Source organism: Abramis brama (genome assembly GCF_963993115.1).
Source record: "Abramis brama genome assembly, chromosome: 24".
Lineage (NCBI taxonomy): Eukaryota > Metazoa > Chordata > Actinopteri > Cypriniformes > Leuciscidae > Abramis > Abramis brama.
Genome location: NC_139986.1, coordinates 6,982,951 through 6,995,103, shown reverse-complemented (window position 1 = coordinate 6,995,103; position 12,153 = coordinate 6,982,951). Strand labels below are relative to the sequence as shown.

The following is a 12,153-nucleotide window of genomic DNA, read 5'->3' as shown; positions in this document are numbered from 1 at the left end:
AGTATCTGAAGTAATAAATAGAAATAAATCGAACATATCTCAATAAATATGGGTTATGGTGGCTTTTCGGTGAAACAGCACCCAAAAAAATCTAACATAAAGTGTAATTATTAGATAAAATCATAACATACAAAAAAAAAAGAAAATGTGGATATTGTGGATATGATATCTTGTACTTGTTGTTCTGAAACCAGGATAGATAACTACTGCTAGAGAAAATCAAAAATTGGTAATTTGTGTGATTTGTATAGATCCAAAGAATTTTTGAAATTAGGACCATGTTTTCCACCAAAATAAAATCTCTATAGTTTAACGTTTAAAAGTAATTAAGACAGCCATGAATGTTTGTATTGTAGTATAACATTAATATATTTATTTTTTTATTATTTTATAATAAAATAAAATAAAAGCAATACCTTAATAATGTTATTATATACAGTATCCACTTATGGCCACTTATATAGGGTTACCACGTCTCAAGACATTGTTCAAATGTTTTATTTTGAAGACATTTGTCAGATTTTTTGTCCTTAAAATGCTCTTGTGTGTTGGACTAATTTCAGACTAATGCAGTTATTATTACAGTATCACGTGTAGTAAAGTGACATAAGTGACAGTTTGCAGCGGTCTCTCTTGTAGTATATGCAGATATGCATTTTGGTATATAGATATTTTTCTTTGCGTATACGCTATATTGTCTATCTATGCTTATAAGGACCATTAAAATTATTTATCTAAACAGCAGAAAATTTGAAACAGTAATCTAATAATTTTATCAAGTGAGGACCTTTTGAAATTAATGGGATCAATTTGCTGCGAGCGGTTGTCTCCTCAATTCTCATCTCACACTTATCTTTGCCTATTTATCTGTTTTTCTCTGAACAGAAATCCTCCACCCACCCTACATCAACCAGAGCTCTGGTCAAACGATTTTAACGATTTTATATGCAAGTGAGTAACACAGATTAAATTACACAGATTAAATGCATTTCTATTTGTATTTGCCAGTGATGCACATAGATTACAAAGTTTAATGGTTGTAAAAGTTTTGTTAGTTTTTCTTTTCTATACTGATTTTGTAGGTTAATTACTCTCATAAAGAGCTTCTCATAAAGCTTCATCATACTCCACTGAACCACCTACTGTTTTACCAGAAAATTGTTTGTAACTGAATTAATCTCAACAACCTTTAGCTTGTGTTTTTCCTGAATCTGGTCCTTATCATTTGCCATTTGATGTGACATCTTGGACATTTCAGCACAAATTCTCTTATTTTTCGATTGTGTCCCCTTCAGGTGTCTGATAAAGGATTTTGAGCTCAGGCCCAATGTGTTTGACCTTCTTCAGCATGTCTTCATCAAACAGATTGTGGGCCGAGAGAGGATATTGCAGATGCAGCTGATGGAGCTGATCGACCTCAACCAGCAAATCGGCGTTATTGAGAAAACAAGGTAATAAGACGTAAATATCAGCTCTAGTGCTTTCTGTGAGTAGTCTTGTGTGATGACATAAGGTCTGGGCTCTATAGCTGCTGCGTTTGTCCAAGAACCGCCCGCTTTACTCAGAAAGAGGTCATCGGACTTATTGGGCCCTATCTTGCACCCAGCGCAATTGACTTTGTACACCGACGCATGTATCATTCCTATTTTGCACCCGACGCACAGCGGACTTTTCCCTCGACAGACGCACGTCGGTAAATTAGGGAATGAACTTGCGCTCCCGGGGGCGGTTCAGCGAATAGAGGAGGCGTGTTCCGGCGCAAACGTTCCCTGGTGCTATTTTGCAGTTTCAGAAAACAAGTCCAGGAAAAACCTAGTCTAAAGTCAGTGGCGCGTTATTCAAATGCTATTTTAAGGGCGCATACTTGGCCATAATGTAGCGTGTGCACAACGCGCATACACTTTGCTTCTCTCATCTACACACAGACGCAACAGTTGCCATTTTTGCAAACCATACATAATTACAAGGAAAAATATTCCACATGAGGGAAATCATTGAAGATGAAGTCCATGAAGATGTGAAAAAATAGGCATAAATATTGCTTACACATTTACCAAAATTATTATACGCCTGTTTAACCGAAGCTTATTTGGGTGGGTTTCTCCCATCCCCATACAATGTCACTCCTGTCTTTTACGGCCCTGACGAGAACGTCGGTCTCCTCGGCTGTGAACCGCTCCTGGCATTTGCCTGGAAAATCCGCTATAATAGCAATCCGCCATGGAACAAGCGCGCCTGCTCTTAAAGAGAATGTGAGATGACGCTCTGATTGGTTTATTTCACGTTATGCCCAAACCACACCTATGAGTAATGTAGCTACTTCAGACCAACCCATTTTAGATTTGTATCGGGCACAAGAGTCATTTATCCCGCCGGTATAATAGCAACAGCGCCCGAGATCCTCTCACAAAGTTACTTGCGTTTCATGTTTGATACTTGCATTTTAGATTGTTAAAAACAGGGCCCATAATCATTTTAAAACTTACATAAACATGTAGATGAAATTATGGTATCTCTGCTGAATGCAGTTTTAGCCATTGTGGCTGGACCAGTTAGAAGGGCCGAGACCCCCATCATAACCCCTGCCATGCCTCTAATGCCTGATTTTGGGCTGATTAAACTTAAAACTACTTACCTCAAGCTCCATTTGTAAAATTGTGCATGCCAATTTGGCCTCTTTTCCCTGGCCATGACCTCATCCACATTCTCCTCTTTCGCTTACTCCTCTTTTTTTCAGCGCACGTAAAAACCACAATTGCAAAAGTGTGATTCATCTTGCTCTATTTGTTTACCACTATCGCATGCTAATGACATTCTATATTCTTATTCTTCTATACTTACTTGCGTCATCGTAGCCTATGGTTCAGTAGGTGTCATCATCATCGTACAGTCTACATACATGTCGTACAGTGTGATTTGTAATGATCTTATAGGATTGCCGAAATCGCACAGTCTGAAGCAGGCATTAGATATTAACTTTATTTTTATCATTTAAGCCATCTTGGAATGACAGAAAGGAGAGACAGTGATTCCAGGTATGAGATATTGACTGTCACATGGGCTAGATCAACCCTACTTCCTGTGGATGTAGTAGTAGCAGCTTTCTGTATCTGGCCATGTGTTGTGGCAACTCCCCTTGTTACTTTCCCAAAAGTGTTCATTGTGTACCCAATGTTGTGTTCTTGTGTTTTCACAAAATTTAAATGTGTAAAGACATTGTTTGGAGCAGGCTTAAGGGTCTGCCTACACTGGATACTTGCTTTACCCAGTATTTTTTTCAACTACATTACATACACCTTCCTTCTAAGACAGTGCATTTGTTACTCACAAGAAGCATAAACAATACAAAACGCAAAAACTGGGTAAACTAGTTCAGCTATATTATTTATGGGTAAAACTAGCTGAGATATTTTAATGATACCATTTAGGATTTTTTTTGTTTTTTTAAAAGCATGGTAAGTCAGCATTTCTTTGTTAGAATATTCAACAAGTTTTTTTTTGTTTGTTTTTTGTTTTTCTCAAAGTATTCTGAAATTACTGTCTACATTAAGGTATCTTTTAAGTCAGCATAATTATTAATACATATGCACATGTGCAAATGTTTTTAAAGTCTCTTCTGCTCATCTTGGCTGCATCTATTTAAACAAAAATAAAGTAAAAATTATTCTGAAATATGATTGATTATTGATATCAATTTAAAATAACTGTTTTCTATTTGAACAAAATGTAATTTATTCCTGTGATGAAAGCTGAATTTTCAGCATCATTACTCCAGTCTTGAGTGTCACATGATCCTTCAGAAGTCAATCTAGTATGATGATTTGCTGGCCAAGAAACAATTCTGATTATAATCAACGTTAAAAACCGTTGTGCTGCTTAATATTTTTTGTGGAAACTATTTTTTCAGGATTCTTTGATGAATAAAATACTCAAAAGAACAGCATTTATTTGAAATATAATTGTGTAACAATTTAAAAGTCTTTACTGTCATTTTAACAGTCTTTACTGACATCAATTTAATGCATCTTTGCTAATAAATTTATTTTGGGGAAAAATTGTACTGACAAACCTTTGAACAGTTACAGCATCTATTTTTAGTTTAATAACATTGTTAAACTCTTATTGAATATGCTGTGATAATTATGTTGTGTAGCTTTTGAAACAAAGCTAAATAGTAGAATAACCTTGAAATAAAGATAGAAATTAGTTATGGGGCTCTTCAAATGAATTGGGTAAAAAAGCAATTTTTATATAACTATTGATTTCTGTTTCATCATTAACTTTTAATGCCTTTATCAATAATTCCAACAAGGTCATTTGTATGAGTAATTTATGTGATTTTAACTTCCATGGTTGCTTTTCATAGACTTTAATCCTGTGTTGCAGGCATGAGCGTATCCACACCAAAAAAGGCAGCCACATGAAGTCTCAAAGTCAAACGTGTGATGACGTGGAAGATCTGGCAGTCCTAGAGGTTCTGGATGAAGTAAGAATATATATACAAGGCCCCACAAGAGAAAGGCCAAAGAACACACACACACTAGTTTTGATCATCAATACACAGACTCAGGAAAGACAGGAAATTTCCCATCCCTCTGTCAGACAGCCCATTCATTCCATTCATTTTTCTTACATTTTCCAGCAGCATTTTTCAGAGAGACTGTCAAGTGACCATAACTCTTCCTAGCAGTCTTATATTTTAACTGTCAAGTGAATAAATAGACAGATTAGTGAACAATAACAGAGTTTGTATTGGAACACATTTAAGGTGATCTATCAATTCAGAGGGGGTCTCATTGACACTAGATATATTTTCTCATCCATTATGGCAGCAGTTTTGACAGGAAGCGCTTGAATTATGCCTATGTCCTTGGACTGATGTCACCAGATGGAGACCTGTGATGTGTGTAACTGTCTTGTATGGTCATATTGGGCGCATATGGCAACAAAAAGTACATAGTGTGCAGTAATCACAATGTAAAGAGTTCTGAACGCAGTAGTCTAGATAATGAATCATCTTGCAGTGTCTAGGTTCGGTCATGCATGAAAATGGAGACTCCTGTGCGGTATTGGTGGTTATTTTGTTGTGCAGTGGTGTGCAGTGGTTTGATGGGATGGCCATCTGTGATGTGTAATTGTTTCTCTGTTAGAACACAATCACCGAACAGCTACAAAGACGTTACACAAAGGAGAAGATCTACACCTATGTTGGAGACATCCTTATAGCGGTCAATCCATTCCAGAATACGGAGCTATATACGCCTGAGGTGCGTGTATAATATTTCATTATGGATGCCATCAACATTTCATAGTCGGCTACATTCCATTTGCTGCCAAATCTCTCACTCGCTTTCTTTCTCACCCGTCAGTTTTGTGTCATTGTATTCTGCAGAAAGAGTGTATATTTCATTTGCCTTTTCCATTCATGCATTGCACATGCTCTCCTCTCTCTAGATTCCCTTGTAAAAAAACACTTTAGGATACCTTTAAAAAGAGTACTTATTATGGAAATAATATACTTTAAAAGTATAAAGTTGTGAATTCAATTTTTTTTTTTTCAAGCACTTCAGCTAATTACATGTTTATTGCAATTAAATGAAAATGTATTAGAATTTTTTTATGCAATTAGCTGAATATTAGAACAGTAGAACTTAAGTATCTTTATGTGTAATTTCATAATTCGGTAACAATAAGGTCTCATTTGTTAATATTAGTTAATGTTTTAACTAACATGAACTTACAATGAGAAATAAATTTGTTACAGTGTTTATTAATCTTTGTTAATGTTAGTTAATAAAAATGCAGCTGTTCATTGTTTGTTTATGTTAGTTCACAGTGCATTAACTAATGTTAGCGAATACAACTTTTGATTTTAATAATGTATTACTAAATCAAAATTACAACATTAACAAAGATTAATAAACGCTGTATAAGAACAGTTAATTATTAGTTCATGTTAACTATGTTAACTAATGAAACCTTATTGTAAAGTGTTACCCATAATTCTATTGTCTTTGAAATATGGTTTGTGTACTGCCAAATGGACTGAAAAGCATTTATGATAAACTAAAATATACTATTTTAACTTTTGTCATGTACTGTACTTAAATATGTTTGTAATTACACATTTGAACTGATGAAGTTGCAATTTGTACATCTAAAATAAGGGATATTCCACCCAAAAATGAAAATTCTGTCATAATTTTCTCACCCTCATGTCGTTCCAAACCCGTAAGACTTTCGTTCATCTTCGGGACATGAATGAAGATATTTTAATGAAATCTTGGGTAACACTTTATTTTACAGTGTCCTTGTTACATGTGTTACATGTACTTACCATAGTAAATAACAGTAAATTATGCATAATTACATGCAACTAACCCTCAATCAAACCCTAATTCTACCCTAACCCTATAGTAAGTACATGTAGTTAATTAATATTACTCAGTACTTAAATATATAATTAAACTGTAACAATGACACCTTAAAATAAAGTGTAACCAAATCTTGTAAAATGAAAACTTACTAAACACTAAACACAAAAAACTTAAACACACTATAGTTACAAATTATAATCAATTAGTATGTTAGTCAACACATCAAAGTAGGTGTACTTCTTCAAAGCATGACAAAACATTATTAAAACAATGATTTAAAATGTAAAACTTTTAATTTTACATTATTACAAACTTTTTTAGTGTTACTTAAGCCTGTTAAGAAACAGTCATGAAAGTGTACTCTATTTAAGTACACTTAAATGGCACTTTATTTCATTAATACTGTATTATCTGTAAGTACAGATATTTTGAATTACACTACAAATGCACATTCAATACAAATAAGCTCACTTCCTTTTCACTAGGGTTTTCATCATACTTAATTCATTAGAGATGTTTGGTTTTTGATTTAAAAGCAATCAGACTAATGATTTTGACCGCGCGGATGATAAAATAAATTGCCATAAACTTGCATTAATCTAGCAAGCTTATTACAACATACTGACAACAACCAACACTGTAGCAACCATTTAGCACTGCCCTGACAACCCTTTAAACACCATAGCTAATGCATAGCAACGCCTCAGCAACCATTCATAACAGCTTAGCAATAGCAGCAATATGCTAAAAACACTTTGAACATCAAAACAACCGTCTAGCAATGCTAGGTGCATCTGGAATACCCTTGTTGAATACTTTGTTTCTCTGGCAGCATTCTAAGATTTACGTTGGAGCCAAAAGAACGTCCAACCCTCCTCATATATATGCAGTCGCAGACATCGCATATCAATCCATGGTGTCCTATAATGCTGATCAGGTAGAGTATGTTCCTCTATGAGCTGCTGGAGTGTATCAGTCATGGTCTGAACCGTGTTCATATCTGTGTGCAGTGCATTGTCATCAGCGGAGAGAGTGGCTCTGGGAAAACAGAGAGCGCCCACCTGTTAGTCCAACAGCTGACTGTCCTCGGAAAGGTTTGGAGAGTGGCTTTATCTTCTCACTGTTGTATTATGTCAAGTTCTTGTCATGCATTGTCTCATATCACTTCTTGCTTTCTTTCTTCTCAAAAAATACAATTCTTGCAACTCAAATAAATGTTATGAAGTAGCCGTGTAATAAGTGTGTGTTTGGTCCTGATAATTTTTATTTTGCAATAATGGCTAGTTGACCTAGCCTAGAAATTTAGACGCACCCTAGCGGCAGCAAAATGTATTTTGCAGCCAGGGTAGTCTAGCAACTCTCCATTGACTTTCGAGCTGGAAAAACCTAAATTGGGTCAGGCCAATCACATTGTGTATAGAGTAGGCGGGGAGGGCTTAACATATGACGACAGAGTTGCGACGGTTCCCTGCTACTTGAAAATAAAGAATGACGGCTGCTGCTGGAGAACAGTCTTTCGAATCGGCTTTGGCCGCGACTCTGGAGGACTTGGAATTAAGTTTTTCTTTGAGAAAAGAGCAAAGAACGGCACTTAAGACATTCTTAAAAAAAGGAAGATGTGTTCGTAGTTTTGCCGGCCAGATATGGCAAAAGTTGAATCTATCAACTAAGCTCCGCTGTTGGGAAAACGCTCTGGTTGGTTGAAGCGCTGTCCTATTGCGTGCAGAGGGAATTTGAAAGACAGCCGTTTATCCCGCCCCTCGGATTGAGCAGTGTCTATGGTGAGTTGCCAGACCTAACATCTTGATGATGCTATAGTTGACCAGTTCTTTTTGTATATTTTTATTTTTCTTCAGGCCAACAACCGGACCCTCCAGGAGAAGATTTTGTTGGTCAATAGTCTGGTGGAAGCCTTTGGGAATGCCTGCACTGTGATCAATGATAACTCCAGTCGCTTTGGGAAGTATCTGGAGATGAAGTTCACCTGTGGAGGCACAGTGGTGGGAGCTCAGATCTCAGATTACCTCCTGGAGAAGTCTCGGGTCGTACACCAGGCTGTGTAAGAGTCCTCGTCGCATATGACCTTGACCTTGACCAAATTCAGCATGCATACTAAATTAAATATCAAATGATTGGATTGATCAAAATGACTGAACACATTTTTGTTTAATAGTTATCCTGTTTTATCAGTTAGCACTTTCAATGAATAGGGTACATAATTTGTTTAAAAAGAAAAAAATACCATTTTGAGCAACAATAAATTAAGCATTCACTGTTTTCAACAAATTATATGACCTTACATTTCCCATACATTAAAGTTGGAGGTTGTGATAGGCTAGTCTTTTCCTCCCTGTTGTGATATATATCCGAGTAAAACAGCCTCTTGAACAATAAAAAATTTTGGCCAGGACTTGATTTTGTCCATCGGGAATTGATTGGATGGTTGAATTGTTGTGGTTTGCTTCTGGTGGATCTCATGTGAGTGACAGGTTGTCCCGCCCTCACGCTAGTAAACACGTCATCAGAGAAGAGATGAGATGTTACTTTAAGATTATGAGGGCACATCAATTCAAAAAATAAAATAAAATAATAATGTGCACGGATAAATAATTTATAATAAATAATGCAATATTCCGTTGAAAAAACAATAAAAAAACAAATTTGATTTAATGTTGATTTTAAAGGAAAACATTTGTTTGATTTTTTTTCTTACAATAAATGTTGTAAAAAGTATGAATGTTGGATGGTTGAGCTTCATTAATCCAGAAGACTACAATATATGTAAAAAAAATTCCATGTGTTCACTTACCATCATTTATCACCAGCAATTTTACACAATTGCTGAGATGCTAAAATCTACAGAGCCCCTAAAGGAACATGGTGAAGGAAAAAAAAAATAGATGGAGGAAAACATATTTGTCAATGTTTTTGCATTCTCTCTTCCCCCGAGAAACTTTGCATTGCCTTGCAAAAACTTTTGTGTTCCGCCAAGAAACTTTGTGTTTGCTCGCAAAGAGTTTAAAAGGTTTTGCGAGTGAACGCAAAGTTTCTCAAGGGAATGCAAAACTTTTGCGAGAGAACGCAAAAACATTGACTTATTATTTTTCTTCCCATCTCATTTTTTTTTTCACCACCACGTCCCTTTAGTGGCTCCATAAAAATCCATTCTATAACCAAGCATTCTTTTCATCAGAGGGGAGCGTAACTTTCACATCTTCTACTATATTTATTCTGGTCTGGCAGAGAGGAAGAAACTCGGCCACTACAAGCTGTCAGACAGCAAAACTCCAAAGTAAGTTCTTGAACACCTGATAACAGCCTGCTGCTTTTATCTCTATCCTCATCTGACATCCTTTTTTCTATTTTGTACTCTTTGTTTTTCTCAATTCCAGGTATCTCCACAATGAGAATGTTAAATTAGTGCCTGACATTGTGGGCAATTCCTTCTATAAGGAGCAGTTTGAGACTGTGGAGCAATGCTTCAAAGTCATCGGCTTCACCCTGGAGGTACACAAGAATACTAGTATATAGTGACATTTTTAATAAGTGTTCTTTGCTGCAAAGAACTTTTATTTTTGTACTTTCTTTCAAGTAGAGTCAGCGTTTCAATAATATGTGTCATTTAGAACATTTGGCGCTTTTCCACTGCATGGTACGGCTCGGTACGGTTCGACTCGGCGCGGAACGGTTCGGCTCGCTTCGCTTTTCCACTGCGTGGTACGACTCGACTCGGTACGGCACGGTTCGGTTCGCTTTAGCTCGGTTGCTTTTCCACTGCAGTTAGTACCGCTTCAAAGTGGGTGGGACTGATCGTTATAGTTGCCGTCTCTACTGCCATGATATCATCATATTAAATGCGAATTTTTCATTCCGTGTTTCCCCATCCACTCCTCGGCAACCAACGAGAGGAACGTCTGCACCTCGTCCACTGACCACGATTCAGCCATTTCTTTTTTTGAAGTTTATACCATGCAGTGGAAATGCGCCAAAAGTGAGCCGTACCGAACCGAGCCGTACCGTACCATGCAGTGGAAAAGCGCCAAAGCGTGCCGTACCGAACCGAGCCGTACCGTACCATGCAGTGGAAAAGCGCCAAAGCGTGCCGTACCGAACCGAACCGAGCCGTACCGTACCATGCAGTGGAAAAGCGCCAATTGATTTAGTTTTTTTAGGGTTTTTTTGCCAATTGTAGGCGATAGCACTGACTGTCTTTACACTAAAATGCAAATGTTGTTTATTTTGGAGAAGGGGCTAAAAGGCCCTTATAGTTACTAAATAATGAAGGGTGATACAGTTGTAATCAAAATTATTCAACCCCCATTGCAAATCAGGTTTGCAATGGGGGTTACATCTCGTAAACAGCAGGTCATAACAGCAAAAGGGTGTTCTACTACTGTAAGTGCTAAAGATGCTTGCCATGAAGCGGTTGAATATTTTTGAGACTGCAGAAGTCATTAAAAGTTGCATTTTCAGTTGAATTTGGGGAAACCACTTGAAACATTTGTTGTGTTGAGCTATTCCAATTACTTTTGTTTGATTTGTTCATTGCAAACAGCTGAAAGTCTGTACATTTTGCCAATAAACCTGATTCGCAATGGGGGTTGAATAATTTTGATTACAACTGTAGGTAGGAGGAATGCTGATGTGCAGTGAGCGTGAGAACAGCCTGTCTGTCCATTCAGGTCCAGTGCTCTGAACATTGTTGATGGCCTATGCGGAGGGTTATGTAGAAGTTGTAACCCAGTGCTCTAATGCCATCAGTCTCCACAATTACCATCAGGCGAATCAATGATGCATGCTGGAATACATTACCAGCATGTTTTATCTGGAAGGCCACATCCAAGCTGATCAGTGAAATAAGATATCCCAAGATCATGAAACTGTCACAACAGAGCGCAACAGTTGGGTTTTGAAAGTAAAAACCCAATTAATGTTCTTCATAGAGAAATGCAACCACATGAGGTTACGTGAAAGTATATTTTAGAAACTACAAATAAGAAATTATTTAAATAGCCAAATTCTTGTGAAGAACTGCACAGTCCATAATCTTGGTGAGAGATCAAGCAATCCGAGAAGTTGCTGTCACCCTGGAAACAGAATATTAGAATAAATTTAAAATATATTAAATCTAAAAAAGTCCACTGTTGCTCTTTATACCACTGAACTTACCACCAGGCCAACATCTGAGGGATACAAACGTGAATGCTTTCTGTTGGAAACTTATTCTATCTCTGTAATGTCAGTTTAGATTTCCATTTCTCAAGGGAGATAGAAGTAATCACAGGCCATTGACTGACATGACTGTGACTGCTGTGACATTACTGAACATGGTATTCATAAGGGATCCACATAATCAAATAAACAGACATGGCAATGTGCCACTTGATATTATCTGCTATGCTACATTTGCAGAAATATGCAGCATATTTATTCCTCTGGGCTGGGATGCTTAAACGCTGATGTTATTAGTAATAAATCATATTATGAATGACATCTCTTTTGTGGTACTTATAATTTAATACATATTATTTCTCCATTAATATGACCAACGGTGGTGCATTTGTATGTCATAATTTCATCAGGAGCTCGGGAGCGTTTACAGCGTCTTAGCTGGGATCCTAAATGCAGGTGATGTCGAGTTCACATCAGTGGCTTCTGAACATCAGACGGACAAAAGCAACATTTCCAACATGGCAGTGCTAGAGAGTGGTAAGAATTAACATGCATTCCAGTTTTTCAAGCCTGACCTTTCATGCTGTACAACACAACCTCTTGA

General features: G+C 36.9%; 1 protein-coding gene across 4 annotated transcripts in view; it reads left to right on the top strand.

Annotated features, from left to right (window-relative positions):
• myo3a (myosin IIIA) overlaps positions 1-12,153 on the top strand; it is a 77,687-nt gene that overhangs the window by 33,970 nt on the left and 31,564 nt on the right. For 3 of the 4 annotated variants that reach the window (XM_084102517.1, XM_084102519.1, XM_084102520.1), the window contains exons 8-18: positions 886-951; positions 1,296-1,451; positions 2,997-3,035; positions 4,387-4,486; positions 5,151-5,267; positions 7,210-7,314; positions 7,388-7,471; positions 8,234-8,436; positions 9,571-9,669; positions 9,770-9,884; positions 11,960-12,086. In XM_084102517.1, the coding sequence (XP_083958643.1) occupies positions 886-951; positions 1,296-1,451; positions 2,997-3,035; positions 4,387-4,486; positions 5,151-5,267; positions 7,210-7,314; positions 7,388-7,471; positions 8,234-8,436; positions 9,571-9,669; positions 9,770-9,884; positions 11,960-12,086 (1,211 nt within the window). The remainder of the gene's footprint in view (positions 1-885; positions 952-1,295; positions 1,452-2,996; positions 3,036-4,386; positions 4,487-5,150; positions 5,268-7,209; positions 7,315-7,387; positions 7,472-8,233; positions 8,437-9,570; positions 9,670-9,769; positions 9,885-11,959; positions 12,087-12,153) is intronic. The other variant, XM_084102518.1, reaches the window with a different exon arrangement.